Consider the following 16,533-nt stretch of genomic DNA (forward strand, 5'->3'; position numbering starts at 1 on the left):
CCGATAAGAAATGAGTGAGTTGTGACGATTTTTGGCTTGAAATTTTAAGGTTTATGTTAATGGTGTTTTGGAAAGCTAAGGAAGAAGAAAGAAAGAAAAAAAAAAAACAGAAAATGGAAGGGGAAGGGGAGCCGTGTACGGGAGAAGGAAAGGAGGAAAGAAGGTGCGGGATTTTTAGTCGGGATTTTTACGAGTCGGTTTTGACTCGTTTCAATAATAATTAAATCCGTAAGTCAAATGCAAATTCCGTCAAGACCAAAGTTTTTAAACACGAGATTACAATAAAATTGAGTATTCATACGACCCATTTCCAATTTCGTTTACCCAACGTTCAAAAGAATTGTTATTTTCCCCCCGATACGCCCTTATTTCGAAATAAAAAGTTTTACACGGTTTAAACTATTTTTAAACATTTCGAAACTATCAAAATAAATGCTTTTCTTCAAAATATAATAAAATTATATTTCTTTGAATTATTTGTACTTTAAATACTTAAATATCAACTTTTATTTGATTAATAAATTATTTCCGAAATATATTAACGGTCCGAAATTACGGGGCGTTACATATAGTATTAAAGATCCACGCGATAACAGAGTAATTCACAGCCGTCCAATCTTCCCATTCTTTCGGATTGGATGGTTTGTTCTTGAGAGTTCCATCGATGAACCCGAGCTTTCGCTTGGCCTCCAACGCAACTCGAAAACCCTTTGCCTATTCTGCATAGGTTTTTGGCCTTGTGAGAACGACATGGGTAATCCGTGCTCCCGTACCATCCTGGTTCGAGATAGCATAAACCGGATTGGTGTTAACAATACCACTCCCCTCACCGATTGACTTATCGTCAACCATTGTAATTGATCAACACAAGAGAAAAAAAAATGAAAAAAAATATCGCAAGAACGGCCTTGCTCACGATTCCATATAGTAAAATGAAAAGAGAAAGCAGATAAAGAGTTCTGTGGAAGTTTTTGTGTGTTGTATTATTCAACGTATGAGTCTTCAATATATACACTAAGGTAGGAGCCTATAAATCCTACAAATTAGGAATTAACCTAACTAAATCCCTCAAATTAGGAAATACAATGTGTACATAATAAATATCGAATATTAACACATCTTTCCTAACTAAAAGCAGAATATCCGAAGCATAATATCCGGCTTAAGGAAGATATTATGCTAACAAGAAGACTAGGAAAGTTGTATTAGGGATTAACTAAACCTAATAAGATACAGACTAATATTTTCCATATTCTTTCGGAATCTTATTTTCAAATACAGAGTAGTATACGAGCAAGTACAATGGAAGAATTATATATAAAGTTTTTCTATTGTCAAGTCATTATTCACAAATTTCTAAGTTTAAGAACTTCATACTCCAACGGACAAACTTTTTTCCATGTTTTTAATTAGAATTTATAATAAAATTTTGTTATTCACATTAATTAATTTTACCTTTAATATATATCAAGAACTTGGTTCTTAAATAAGAGCCAAGTTCTTATTTTAACAAACTCAATGTGTCTTGCAATGGAAAGAACTCTATTTCTAAAAGTTCATGTTGACAAACCCAAGACAAAAACCCCTCATTGTACTTGTTCTAAATTAACGAATCAAAGTGCAACAATCTCATCATCATTTATTCTTTAGTCTGAAAAATAATGAAAGAGAGTGCAATTTTTAATGGCTAGCGGGTTAGGTTGCTCCATAATCAGTCTAGTGGGCGCGGTTGATGAGGGGGTGGTCCGGTCGTCTGGGTGGTGCGGTTGGTGGTTTGTTGGTGGAATTGGATTGATTTTATTTGAGAGATTGATTGATTATGAAACAAAGTGGAAATGGTGTAGAAATGACACAGTTATAATGGTTATTCATGTCCATAATTGAATAAATTATATTCATGAATAAGCATAACCCTTAATAAATACACTAAAAGCCAATTAAAAAAAAAGATAAAATTAAATAAAAATGATAACTACTTCTTTTGAGAGAGGCCGTTTACTATCATGAGACCGTTACTTTCGGGTTCAGCGGTTTGGGCCGAACCAGGTCAATTCGGGTTTCAGGTCATAAAATCAAGCAACTTCGGGTTACTTTCATATCTCGAGTAAGCCCTATCGGATCGGGTCATTCGAATCTGACCCGTTTTGTGAGGTCTACTCACGAGTCATGGTTGTCGAAAGATGGACCTGCCTCTCCTCGTCAATCATTGCAAAATCGTGTGCAATGAGATAACCATCTAGGCTTTATGTCATTGAAGCCATTGAAATTAGGGATGGGGTGGAAGTAGATGTAACATGTAAGTCTCCTCGTCGATCATTCTGGCCTGACCGAACTAACTCCGACACACCCAAATAACCTGATCCAAATTGGCTTGACTCGAACTCGACCTAACTGACCCGGTTATTAGGTCTCGCGACCCTTTAGTTAACACATGAGACTCGCTTTTTTTTTTTGACTTCCATAAGAATTAGGGTTGCAAAAGGTACTACTGTATCAATTATCATTTCTTCTATAATCACTTGAAAGTTGAAACACTGATAATCTTGTTCAATGGAAAAGGCTGTGCTTCAATTACAATCTAAGTTGCAAAAGGGTATCATCTCTTTCTCTTCCCCTAATTTCCTTTCTTCTTTTTCTAACGATAAAGATGGCAACTTTGATTGTAAAATTGCATTATCCCAATTTCACAAATCTAATGATGGGTTTTTGAATTCTGGTGATAAAGATTCTAACTCTGATTTTAAAATTGCATTATCTAGATTTTTGAATTCTAGTGAGAAAGATTGTAACTTTAGAATTGCATTATCCCAATTTGATGCACTTGTTCATAGTCAACCCACTCCTCACATCTCTGCTTTCACTTCCATTTTGAATCCCCTTTTTAAAAACAAGCAATATTCTACTTATATTGCATTGTGTAACAAGCTTGATTTCTTGCCGGTTCGTCCCCATTTCTATATGATTAACATGATTATTAAATGTTATTGCCAATTGGGTCGTGCTGATTTGGGTCTTTCCCTCATGGGTAAGCTGATGAAGCTCGGTTTTCAGCCGAATATTATAACTTTTACTAACTTGATCCATGGACTGTGTGTAAACAATGGCAATGTTGGTGCTGCCGTTGCGCTTTTTCGCAAGGCTGTTGATCAGGGTTGGCAAATGAGTGTTCTCACCTATGGTACTTTGATTAATCGTCTTTGTAAAGTTGGTCAAACTGATGAAGCCCTTAAGATGCTTAGGATGATGAGACTTAATGGTGTTGAGCCGGATGTGGTCATATATAGTGCAGCCATTGATGGCCTTTGTAAGCAAAAGCTAATGTCTCAGGCGGAACAACTTTTTTCTGAAATGGTTAGCAAAGGGGTCATCCCTGACGCTATCACATACTCTACCCTAATTTTGGGACATTGTAACTTAGGCCAATGGGGTGATGTTCAGAGGTTGCTCCGAGAAACGGCTGATACAGGAACTGAACTTAGTGCACTCACCTTCAATCAGTTGTTTCATGGGCTATCTAGAGATGGAAATCTGAGAGAAATGGAACACATCATTGATTTAATGACTGATGCTGGCTGGACTCCGAATCTTTTTTCGTATAATATTTGGATTGATGGATTTTCTAAGCAAGGGCTGATGGATAAAGCACAAGAAATTGTAGAAATCATGATTGCAAAGGGATTCACTCCTAATGTTATCACGTACAGTATTTTGATTAATGGTTATTGTAAGCTTAGAAGGATAGATGCTGCCATGGCTTTGCTTAAAGAAATGTCGCAAAAAGGCCTGTGCCCAAATACTGTCACTTATAACTCATTGCTTGACATGCTATGCAAGGAAGGGAAGACAAAAGAAGCTGAAAAAATCATGAAGATGATGATTGATAAAAACCAAGATCCTAACACGGTCAACTATACAACACTTATTCAAGGGTATTGTAGAAATGGACTGATGGATAAAGCACAGGAGACGTTTGAAACTATGGTTTCAAAGGGGTGTGTGCCTAATGTTGTAACTTTTAATTGCTTAATCGATGGTTATTTCAAGCAGAAAAGGATGAATGATGTTTTGTCCACTTTTAAGGAAATGTTTGAAAATCGATTGGCTCCGAATGAGGCAACTTACAGAATATTAGTTCAGATGCTCTATGCAGAAGGTAAGAGCAAAGAAGCAGAAAGTATTACAAAGTTGATGGCTACTAGAAATCAGGATCCTATGGTGGTCATCTACAAGGCTCTTGCTTGTGAAAACTGCAAGACACCTTGACACGAACAGCTTTATTTATGATGTTATATTTGTGTCTCGTAATCTGCCAACCTCGGTTAGTGACGATCTTTTACGACTATCTGATGTCTTATATATCCAAATGAACTGCCAACATCATGATGTTAACAATTGTAATATTGTTGTTGATTCTACATTTGCTTTTTAAAAATCTGGTAGTACTTCATTGTATCATGTTAGTGTTTGATATTTACGTTTATCCTTATGGTGCCGCTGTATACACGCTTTTTGACAATTTTCGTGGTACAATCTTACCGCGAGTTTTAACTCGTGCTCGTCATTTTCTATAGTAATATGAGGTTCCCTATAAGTGATGTATCTTTTTTTACATCATTCTGCAAACATTAACCGCCAGGTCATTATTAAAAAATTATGAAAAACTGTGCAGTTTGCTAAGTTTTGCATTTGTAGTTCCTCTGCAAGAAAGGTAATCCTAGATTCCATGGCACAACAAGGTAATACAATGTGAATTCATCTTACTAGATTGTACTCGTATGATAAGGTGGCTCAAGTACATTCCAGTATTCAGTTATAACCAGAAACAACAAACAATTACCAGACTCGCAGGGGCGGATTTAAGTGGTGCCTCTTCCCCCAAAGAATGTTTATTTTTGAAAAGTTCCAGAAAAAAAGTGGCGTGAAGGAAGTCTAACATCTTTCAGTAATCATAGTGCCTAAAGATGATTACTAAATTAGAATAAGGATTCATAGCAATTTTGTGGTTTGCTTAATGGAGTGTTTGGTTGTATGATTGTAGATATTACTCCTGTGACTCTGCGAGTCCTGTACTCCTGTCAAAGAATTTCCTTGGTCAAGTTAGGGAAGGAGTCTTTCGACATGAACCCCGGCACTCACTAAATAACCCATTAAATGTAGTGCACAGTAATTTTAGTTCATTTTAAATTTTAGATTTGATTAATTAATTGGTTAGATTTGAATTTTGAAATGGGTAAGCTTGATTAAACGGGTTAGTTGGATCAAATGAATAGTTGGTTTAATGAAGTGAATGGGTTGAAGAAGTTGTAAAGATATATGGTGTAAGTGGGTTGAAATTGAACTTTTTACAGCTAAATGTGTTAGCCAAGGAGTGTTTGGCTTCGGGTGAAAGTGGGTTAGGTTCAGGTCAATGTTTGTTTGTTTAAGTGAAGTATCGGGTCAGGTTTGGGTTATGACGGTGGTAATGACTCATTTAATGGTGTTACGAACTGGAACTGTCGCACGGTTTGATTTTGTTTGCCAGGTCCAGTTTCAACCACTCAACCAAGAAATGATTCCTGTTAAAAGCCTCGGAAATTACTCCTCTTAAGCTCTCCATTATCTTTCACTGTTGCCACAAGAGACATCAAGATGACTAACAGGATTTGCTTTTCATGGTTTAAAGAGAAAGGTGGTGTCTGCTACTCATTAGAAACTCGAAAAACAGTGATAGGGAGTCCAACCTGGACTTTTTCTACATGAAGATCTTTGACTTCAGGTTTCTATTTATTCTGCTAATTTGAGAAATTTGTGTTTCTTTTATGACCCGGTTGCTGTTTTAATTCATTTGTTCAATTTGCATTATCATTATTGAGTATAGAATGTTTTTTTTTTTAAAGTTGTCTCTGAAAGTTTTAATGATTTATATTTGAGAGAGTTACGTCATTAGAAGAATTCGAGTCAAGTGATCTAACAATAAATTGTTGAAACTTTCAAATCAGAATTTCTGCCTTACTGAAATCTGCCACTTTAGAACGAATAAGCGGACAACACAGGACAAACTGAGGAGTTGCTTAGATAGAACCTCTTTGAGTTTGATGCGGATTTATTCTCCAAATGCCTGCAAGTGCAATGACCCTAAAGGACGAAATATTTTGACACTATGATAAATGTGGTCAGTTGTCAGGCGCGATCGACTTAATCAATTCATTTGGAGCTGGCTTTTTCAATGTAACTAGGGGTCCAGTAGCAGCAATTATCAGTCATGGCCTTATGGAGAGTTGTTTGGTTCTGAATTTACAACCAAATATTCGTATTTTCCTTCGACAGTTTGGGCAACATTCAGAGAATAATCAAAATGGTTGGCCCGACTTGTAGTAGGTGTGCAGGGGTTCGAAAATGTCTGGCATGCTATTTTTACTGTCCAAGTGTGTAATCAATATGTAATGCTTTTGAATTGACCCATTATTGATAGGAATGGGTTATGCAACCTGAGGGACTGGACTGACTGGGTATGTTGAGATATGCAACCTGCGTTTGAAGCAGATATTTATGGTACTCTGCAGAGTCCATCATTTTGGATATCCCCTGAAGCGGAACAGTGGATGATTAACACGGATGGCGCTTGTTTTGGCTCAATAGTTGGAGCAGTGAGCGTGGTAATAAGGGATTCTGACGTGATAATCACTAGAGTGGATGTAAACAAGGACGTCAAGTCGTCAACAATGGGATTCAGACATAGAAGCAGCAAAATGAATGGAATGTGGCCATGTGGGTTGATAGTGTACAACATGCACAGGATGGAGTGAAGAGTTGGTAAGATATAATCTCTATGAAGTTGAAGCGGTATTAGTTTTCTGAATGCCTGTAAGCGCAAGGAGACCAAGGGGCGGAGATTGTTTGGTAAGATATTATTCTACTTTTATTGCATTGTGTAAGAAGCTTGATTTGTTGCCTGTTCCTCCCAATTTCTATATGATTATGATAAATAAATGTTATTCTGAATTGGGTCATGCTGATTTGGGTCTTTCCCTTTTGGGTAAGCTAATGATGCTCGGTTTTCAACTGAATATTATAACTTATACCGACTTGATCCGTGGACTGTGTAAATAATGGCAATGTTGGTGCTGCCGTTGCACTTTTTTACAAGGCTGTTGATCAAGGTTGGCAAATAAGTGTGTCCACCTATGGTCCTTTGATTAATCGTCTTTGTAAAGTAGGCCAATTTGGGGTTATTGTAAGTTGTAACTTTGGCCAATGGGGTGATGTTCAGAGGTTGCTCCGAGAAATGGTTGATGCAGGAACTGAACCTAATGTATCGACCTTCAACGTATTGCTTCATGGGTTGTCTAGAGAAGGAGAGCTAAGAGAAGTAGAAACATCATTGATTTAATGATTGATGCTGGCTGTACTTCGAATCTTTTATCATATAATACTTGGATTGATGGATTGTGCAAGCAAGGGCTGATGGACAAAGCACAAGAAATTGTAGAAATTATGATTGCAAAGGGAATCACTCCTAATGTTTTCACGTACAATATTTTGATCAATGGTTATTGTAAGCTTACAAGGACGGATGCTGTCATAGCTTTGCTTAAAGAAATGTTGTACGTGATAACATTAGGAGTGAATCCCTTTTTTGATAATCTTGTTTCAATGGCTAAGGCTATGCTTCAATTACAATCTAAGTTGTAAAAAGGGTATCATCTCTTTCTCTTTCCCATATGTTCCTTTATCATTTTACCACAAAACTCCGTTCTTGTGTGACAATTCTGAACCTGGGTTTTTGAATTATGGCGATAAAGATTGTAACTTTGATTGCAAAGTTGCATTAACCCAATTCGATACACTTGTTCATACTCAACCCACTCCTCACGTCTCTGCTTTCTCTTCTGTTTTGATCCCCCTTTTTAAAATGAAGAAATACTCTACTTTTATTGCAATGTCTAAGAAGCTTGATTTGTTGCCTGTTCCTCCCAATTTTTATATAATTAACATGATAATTAAATGTTATTGCCAATTGGGTGAGGCCGTCAGGCTGATTTGGGTCTTTCCCTTTAAGCTATTAAAGCTCGGTTTTCAGTCTGATAATTAACATGATAATTAAATGTTAAGAAGCTTGATTTGTTGCCTGTTCCTCTCCTTTTTTCCCTTCTTACTTTCAGTCTCATCCCATAATTAATTATGTTCCTTTATCATTTTACCACAAATCCCACTTCTTGTCTGATAAAGATTGTAACTTTGATTCTGAAATTGCATTAACTCAATTTGATACACTTCTTCATTCTCAACCCATTCCTCACATTACTGTTTTCACTTCAATTTTGAAACCCCTTTTTAAAATGAAGCAATATTTCACTTTTATTGCATTGTGTAAGAAGCTTGATTTGTTGCCTGTTTTTCCTGATTTCTATATGCTTAACATGATTATTAAATGTTATTGCCAAATGGGTCATGCTGATTTGGGTCTTTCCCTTTTGGGTAAGCTATTGAAGTTTGGTTTTCAGCCGAATATAATAACTGTTACTAACTTGATCCATGGACTGTGTGTTAACAATGGCAATGTTGGTGCTGCCGTTGCGCTTTTTCGCAAGGCTGTTGATCAAGGTTGGCAAATGAGTGCTTCCACCTATGGTACTTTGATTAACAGTCTTTGTAAAGTAGGTCAAGTTGATGAAGGCCCTAAGTTACTTAGGATGATGAGACTTAATGGTGTTGAGCCCGATATGGTTATATATAATGCAACCATGGTCTTTGTAAGCACAAGCTGAATTCATAGTAGTGATTTCTCCATCTTAATTCAGGGTCATGATATTCTCATGGCTACCAAGTAGCATGCTTAACGGGCAGCAATTATGGATGGCGCTTCACTTCTTATTGCTACTGATGAGATCTGTCCGGGGCCTGAAACCTCTGAGCATCTTGCTGCTATTGAAGTTATGCAACTTAAGGTATCATCATCATCCTCCAAAATAAAATTGATCTAATTCAAGTAAATGTAGCAAAAAGTCAGCATGAAGCAATTAAAAAACTTGTTCAGGTATTTTGCCTTAAATCATGTGATTTCAGGACTTCGTTTACTTCGTGCAAAATTAGAAATTGTGTGATGTTGAACTATTGCTTTTCTTGTTGCAGTTATTGCTGCCGATTCTGCACCCATAGTACTGATTTCTGCTCAGTTGAAGTACAACACTGATGTTGTTTGTAAATATTTGGTGAAAAAGATCCATTTTCCCAAGAGGAACATGATTGTGATATTTTGTTGTACGCTTTGCAGAATGAGGTACAATTTGCTGTTCCGGGGGATCTAATTGGGGTACCATGGACCCAACTTTAACCCGAGCTGATCGATTGGTTGGCCAGGTACTCTCTTCCGGATGTATTTGTTGAGCTCAATGCCACTACCACCTAGTACCGTAGGATCAGGTCTCAAATTTCGATTGGTGGAACTTTATAAGGATTTTGATTACCAAGTTTTGTCATCTTCCAATCTCGTAGTTGAACTTTTTCCTATTACGACGCCTGCTTGGTGTCAAGACAAGGACTGAGAATCAAGACAGGGTCACAAAACTCACCAGGGAAGAGATTCTGATGGTAAACATAGGATCAATGTCAACAGGGTGCCCAAGTATTAAGCATCATGAAGAATGTGGTTAAGACGGAATACACATAGAGATTCTTGTTTAAGACGCATATATATGCGTCTTAAAAAAACGGTTAAGATAGATAGATAAGACAAAATATAGAATGTCTAGGGAATGAGAAACTCTTATCCCGTCTATTTATATGTGGCAGGTTTTGATCCGTTTTATAGTTAAAAGACAGATATTGGAATCTTAAGTGAGGCCAATTTGATGGACCGTCTTTGAATGTCTGGCAAATTAGTCTGGCAGATTATTTGCATTTACTTTTATACAAATTCTGAGGTTACGCGGTCTTATGTAGGAGTTTGTAAAATGGAATTATTTGGCAACTAACTTATCACTTTTTCGAGTTATGATACTAACTTATCCAAAATTAATCATGCTCACTTTCTTGCTTCGAACCAAGCTCTTTAGGGAAAGCAAGCCTGGCGACTCTTGACGGAGCCGGAGTGTTTGTGGGCTCGGCTAATGCGGGGCAAGTACTATGGAGAGGGCGACTTTTCGAATGCGGGTCTGGGTAATAATCCGAGTTATACTTGGCGTGGGATTATGGAAGCTAGGGGCGTGGTTGTGCGTGGCTTGAGGAGACGAATTGGGGACGGATTAGAGACCTTAGTGTGGCGTGATGCTTGGATTGTGGGTACCCAGCCAGGTAGGGTCCTTTCGCCGTGTGTGGAAGGGGGGGGGGGAATATGACCGTCGCGAGTTGATGACGAGTGATGGACGTGGGTGGTATGAACAGAAACTGGCCGAATACTTTTTGCCATTCTAAAGGGAACGGGTGTTTAATATACGCTTGGACAGAGAAAGGCGGGTAGACTCGTGGTATTGGGCATTTGAACGGAATGGGGAATACACGGTTAGGTCGGCTTATAAGCTGCTTGCGGGGGAGGAGCCTGAAATGGTGGAGACGTCGAGCTGGGAACAAAGCAAATGGATATGGAATAACTTGTGGAAAGTCCAGGTGTGGCCTCGGGTCAAGCTTTTCTTTTGGCAGCTGTGCAACGATGCATTAGCAACTAAGGTAAATTTATCATTTCGTGTCGGTCATGATGATGTGTTGTGTCCGTTGTGTCAGTGTCAAGTTGAGTCGAGTCTTCATCTCTTTCGTGATTGTTGGGTTGCAAGGGGGGTATGGGAGGAAGTTGGGCTGTTGGAAGAGGAGAGGGACGGTGAGGGAGATGTTCGAGCGTGGGTGGAAGGTTGTTGGCGCGAGATGGGGAAGAGGGAGTATGGGTTGATGATGGTAGTGTGTTGGGCTATATGGGAGGCTAGGAACCGAGTTATTTTTGATGGGGGAGGAGTGGCTGTGGAGGATGTGGTGAGGAGGGTACAACGGGTGTTGGAGGAAATAGATGGGGAGCTGGTTGTGCGGGGAAAGGACGAAGGGGGATCGAAGGAGACAGGGGGAGTGCAAGGGGATGAATGGCGACGTCCGAGCTCGGGTTGGGTCAAGCTAAATGTGGATGCGGGGGTAAAGGATGGGGTCGGTGTGGGTGTTGGGGTGGTTTGTCGAGATAGCTCGGGGAAAGTTCTATGGGGAATGACACATAATAGAAGGGAGGTTTGGGAAGCACATGTAGCGGAAGCGGTAGCGGTCTTGGAAGGGCTCGAACAAGCGCGAGAAGCAGGCCATGATCGTGTTGTGGTGGAGAGCGATTGTTCGCAAGTTATAGAAGCTTTGAAGCAGCGCAAGACGGGACAGAGTTTATTTTCGCTTGTTTTGGATGACATTTTACGACTTTGTAGTTCTTTTTCTTCTGTTGTATGGTCGTTTATTAGTAGAAAGAACAATGTAGTGGCTCACACATTAGCACATGTGTTGGTGGTAGGAGATGGTCGAGTTGTTTGGATCGACAAACTGCCTGAGATTGTTGATCGTTTACTTGTTTCGAGTTAATGAATGTACCCCTGTGGGTTTCAAAAAAAAAAAAAAATAATAAAAAAAAATAATCATGCTCCAATGGGTAGAAATCTAAACCCGTACCCTCCTTTTTTTTTGAGGGGAAACCCGTACCCTCCTTAGTCACACTCCAATTAGAATGAGTGTGGTGTGGTATCCACTTGTACCTAGATTTGACAAAATTAACCAACCAAATAACCAGACCAACCTGACTCGACATGACCCAACCGAACCCAACATCCGAACTGAGGAGTCGAACTTGACAGGTAGCCCAAATTGACCTGGCCAATTTAACCTACCCGAATATTTATTGTTAAAAACTGATTATTACTTAAGAACTTGAAAATACAAGACCGAAATCAACCACAACCCTAAATGATTAGGCCCAACCTGATTTGACCCAAGTTCTTACAAATTCAAAATTCAAAATGACCCGACTCGAACCGAGACCGGACCCATTTGAGTTGATTTCATTAGAAGTCGGATGGGTATCCATTTTCAGTTACTATCATCTTCTCTATAAACACATGAAACACTGATAATAAAGCATTCATAAATTCATCAGGATTCTTGTTTCAATGGCGAAAGCTATGCTTCATTTTAACACTAGCTTGCAAAAGGGTATCTTCATCTCTTTCTCTTCTCCTTTTTTCCTTTCTTCCTTTCAGTCTCACCCCATAATTAATTATGTTCCTTTATCATTCTATCACAAAACTCCGTTCTTCTGTGACGATTCTGGTGATAAAGATTGTAACTTTGATTGTGAAATTGTACTAACTCAATTTGATACACTCCTTCATGCTCAACCCATTCCTCACATTACTGTTTTCACTTCAATTTTGAAACCCCTTTTTAAAATGAAGCAATATTCCACTTTTATTGCATTGTGTAATAAGCTTGATTTGTTGCCTGTTTTTCCTGATTTCTATATGCTTAACATGATTATTAAATGTTATTGCCAATTGGGTCATGCTGATTTGGGTCTTTCCCTCATGGGCAAGCTCTTGAAGCTCGGTTTTCAGCCGAATATTATAACTTTTACTAACTTGATCCATGGACTTTGTGTTAATAATGGCAATGTGGGTGCTGCCGTTGCGCTTGTTCGCAAGGCTGTTGATCAGGGTTGGCAAATGAGTGAGTCCACTTATGGTACTTTGATTAATCGTCTTTGTAAAGTAGGCCAAGTTGATGAGGCCTTTAAGTTGCTTAGGATGATGACATTTACTGGCGTCGAGCCTGATGTGATCTCATATACTACGGTCATTGACGGTCTTTGTAAGCACAAGCTAATGTCTCAGGCTCAACAACTTTTCTCTAAAATGATTACCAAAGGCGTCATCCCTAATGCTATCACGTTCTCTACCCTAATTTGGGGGTATTGTAACTTAGGAAAGTTAAGAGAAGTTAAACACATCATTGATTTAATGACTGATGCTGGCTGTACTCCGGATCTTTTGTCGTATAATACTTGGATTGATGGATTGTGCAAGCAAGGGCTGATGGACAAAGCACAAGAAATTGTAGAAATTATGATTGCAAAGGGATTCACTCCTGATGTTTTCACGTACAACATTTTGATCAATGGTTATTGTAAGCTTAGAAGGATGGATGCTGTCATAGCTTTGTGTAATGAAATGTCGCAAAAAGGCCTGTCTCCTGATACCTTCACTTATAACTCGTGGTTTGACATACTATGCAAGGAAGGGAAGATAAAAAAAGTTGCAAAAGTCATGAAGCTGATGATTGATAAAAAACAAGGTCCTAACACGGTCAACTATACGACACTTATACAAGGGTATTGTAGAATGGGACTGATGGATAAAGCACAGGAGACGTTTGAAACTATGGTTTCAAAGGGGTGTGCACCTAATGTTGTAACTTTTAATTGCTTAATCTATGGTTACGCCAAGCAGAAAAGGATGAATGATGTTTTGTCCACTTTTAAGGAAATGTCTAAAAATCGACTGGCTCCGAATGAGGCGACTTACAGAATATTAGTTCTTATGCTATATAAAGAAGGTAAGAACAAAGAAGCAGAAAGTATTATAAAGTTGATGGCTACTAGAAATCAAGATCCAATGGTGGTCATCTACAAGGCTCTTGCTGGTGAAAACTGCAAGACACTTTGACAGGAACAGCTTTATGTCTGATGTTATAGTCGTGTCTGTATCTGCCAACCTAGGTTAGTAACGATCTTTTTCAACTATCTGGTGTGTTATTGTATCAATATCTATGCTTTGCAGCACCAATTATACTCCAAATAAGCTGCCAACATTGTTGTCATTGCACACACAAGATGATTCTACATTTGTTTGTCAAAAATCTGGAAGTACTCTATTATGTCATGTTACTATTTGATATTTTCAAGCCTAAATGGTTTATGATGATTCATTTTAGCCGACCCCAAAACATGTTGGGAATTAGGCTTTGTTGTTGTTGTTGTTGTTGTTGTTGTTGTTGGAAGTTTTCATGGTAAACTCATATCCCGAGTTTCAGCTCGTGCTCCTTTATTTTTCTATAGTGATATGAGGTTTCCAAAAAGTGCTACATTTTTCTTAAATAATTCTGCAAACAATAGTCGTTAGGTGATTATCAAAAATTATGAAAATTGTGAAGTTCACCAATTTTTTGCATTTGTAGTTCCTGTGCAAGAAAAGCAATCCAAGATTCCAAGGCACAACATGAGTGTAGTAAAGGGTACAAACCCAAAAATTGTTTATGATAAGCCCTTTGCAAAGCTTTATATTGCACGCTTGCTATCTAGTCGGCTCATTAAGAAACTTCTATGCGTGTTCACTAGTGATAAGGCCCAAGTGCATTCGAGTGTTCACTTTCAACTAGAAACGACTAACAATGGCCAGACTCGGGAACATGACAAGAACCCATCGAGTAGTTAACAATTTGGTTTTAACACATTGTAATCTTTATACGTAATTGGGATGACTTGAACCTGTCACAAAATTGATGACATACGTGGTGGTGTATCTGGAGGGAATATTCTTTAGGTTGTCTTCTTACTTGCTTTACTTGGTTGATATGTCCATTAAATCCCGGCCCATATTGATGTTTTTTTGCTACCGGATATGGTTTAGACTTTAGAGTACCAAAAATTGCTGACGTTCATCAACACATCTTGATATGAAATAATTCAATACGCGATGTAGGCATCTGAATTGTGTACCTGCTATGATTGCAGGGTGTAGTCAATGATGAAAGCGGAAACATTAAGTGCATGTCCATATATTCCAGGATAGTTTCATTGTACCCTGAGCAGAATGAGCTACAATTTGTTGCTCCAGGTGGTCTAATTGGAGTTGGGGTTATCATGGATCTAACTTTACCCCGAGCTGATTTTATTCTAGTTCAATTAATTATTATTGTTTCCATATTATTTTATTTAAATCTCTTCATTTATTTTTATTTGTGAAATTCGTCAAAACTTGAACCCCCATTACAACCGCCCTTGGTGGCAAGTCTCTCGATATCCCATCGTGTCCCATTTAAGTGAGAAACAAAGAGGCAAACTATTTTACGGCCGCAAGGCATAAAAGTTGAAATGGGCCTAAAAATTTTTGGCCAGAGAAAGCAATCCTGTTTAGCATTCCACAAATTTTTTTGAGTTCTGCATTGCACACTTTCGGTTTTATATATGGAATATTTCTTGTGGATTATTTGCATTTACTTTTATGCAAATTCTTATGTAAGCGGTCTTATGTAAGAAGTTTGTAAAATGAATTCATTTGATAAGTAACTTATCACTTAGTCGGTTTGTGATATTTGTACAAAGGATCCATTTCGCCCAAAGTCTACAGCTACATGGGGTAAGTGGGTTGAAATTGAACCTCCTACAGTTACATGGGTTAGCCAAGGCGAGCTTGATTACAGTGAAAGTGGGTCGGGTTCAGGTCAACGTTTCTGACTTGTTTAATTTAAGTATTGGGTCAGGTTCGGGATGGGGCGGTGTTAATGACTCGTTTAAAGGTGATACGAACGGGAACTATCGCACGATCTGATTTTGTGGCCAGGTCCAGCTTCAGCCCACTCAACCAAGAAATGATTCATGTTTGAACCCTCGGAAAGTATGTCCTCTGCATAAGCTCTTCATTATCTTTCACTGTTGCGTCAAGAGATGTCAAGATGACTAACAGGATTTGCTTTTCATGGTTTAAAGAGAAAGGTAGTGTCTGCTACTCATTAGAAACTCGAAAGTATCATGTTGGTGACGGTGATAAGTATTTTGACCTGGACTTCTAGATGAAGCAACAAGGAGGTATTGCTGGATCTTTGACTTCAGGTTGCTATTTATTATGCTAATTTAAGAAATTTGTTGTTTTTTTGTATGACCTAGTTGCAGTTTTAATTAATTTTTTTGTAGAATTTGCAGCAACATTATTAGTGACTACAGAATTAAAAAAAGGTGTTGATGGTGATGACGACTTCGACCTGGACCTTTTCTACTTAAAGCAACCATCAAGACATTGCTAGATTTGGAGATCAGGTTGCTGTTTATTCAGCGAATTTCAGAAATTTGTTATCTTAATTTTCTCTCTTTTTTAGGACCCATTTGCTATTTATCTATGTTACTCCGACTCAGCTACACGTGTTGGAGTGTCGGATAACACGAAAATTTCAATTTTTTTTATCTAAAAAGAAGTGCCGCGTCATGTTTGAGTGTCAGAAAAGCGATACCCCACCAAAGTGAAGTGTCGGAGTAACATAGCTATTTATTCATCATTAGGACAAAAAGTGTTTTTCAAAGGTTTTCTTTATTTTAATTTAACAAAATAATGTTGTTGTATACTCCTATGTTTTAGTCAAGTGATCTGACAATAATTAGTTGAACCCCTCATATCAGAATTCGTGCGCGACTGAAATCTGCCACTGTAGAACGGATAAATGCACAGGATAGAGTGAAGAGTTGGTTAGATATAATCTCTATGAAGTTGAAGCGGTATTAGTTCTTCGAATGCCTTTAAGTGCACGGAGACCAAGGGGCGAGATTGTTTGGCC

The 16,533-nt window shown here is 38.3% G+C and overlaps 1 protein-coding gene across 1 annotated transcript; it reads left to right on the forward strand.

Moving 5' to 3' along the window:
• The first annotated feature begins 2,459 nt into the window (after positions 1-2,459).
• On the forward strand, positions 2,460-15,811 carry LOC141655696 (uncharacterized). Its single transcript, XM_074462762.1, has 13 exons — positions 2,460-4,257; positions 4,693-4,736; positions 5,039-5,096; positions 5,349-5,409; positions 6,523-6,635; positions 7,127-7,213; positions 7,330-7,667; positions 8,014-8,023; positions 8,142-8,610; positions 9,112-9,259; positions 10,395-11,441; positions 12,071-13,705; positions 14,720-15,811. The coding sequence occupies exons 1-12, from the start codon at positions 2,551-2,553 to the stop codon at positions 13,650-13,652; spliced, it is 5,664 nt and encodes a 1,887-aa protein (XP_074318863.1). The 5' UTR covers positions 2,460-2,550; the 3' UTR covers positions 13,653-13,705; positions 14,720-15,811.
• The last annotated feature ends 722 nt before the right edge of the window (positions 15,812-16,533 follow it).

This window comes from Silene latifolia, chromosome 5 (genome assembly GCF_048544455.1).
Source record: "Silene latifolia isolate original U9 population chromosome 5, ASM4854445v1, whole genome shotgun sequence".
NCBI lineage: Eukaryota > Viridiplantae > Streptophyta > Magnoliopsida > Caryophyllales > Caryophyllaceae > Silene > Silene latifolia.

Coding starts and splice junctions, on each gene's coding strand:
- LOC141655696 (XM_074462762.1), top strand. CDS start 2,551: ATGGAAAAGGCTGTGCTTCAATTACAATCTAAGTTGCAAAAGGGTATC. Junction 8,611..9,111: donor AATGAGTGCTTCCACCTATG/GTACTTTGATTA, acceptor TTCTTGTTGCAG/TTATTGCTGCCGATTCTGCA. Junction 11,442..12,070: donor GCTCACACATTAGCACATGT/GTTGGTGGTAGG, acceptor CTGATAATAAAG/CATTCATAAATTCATCAGGA.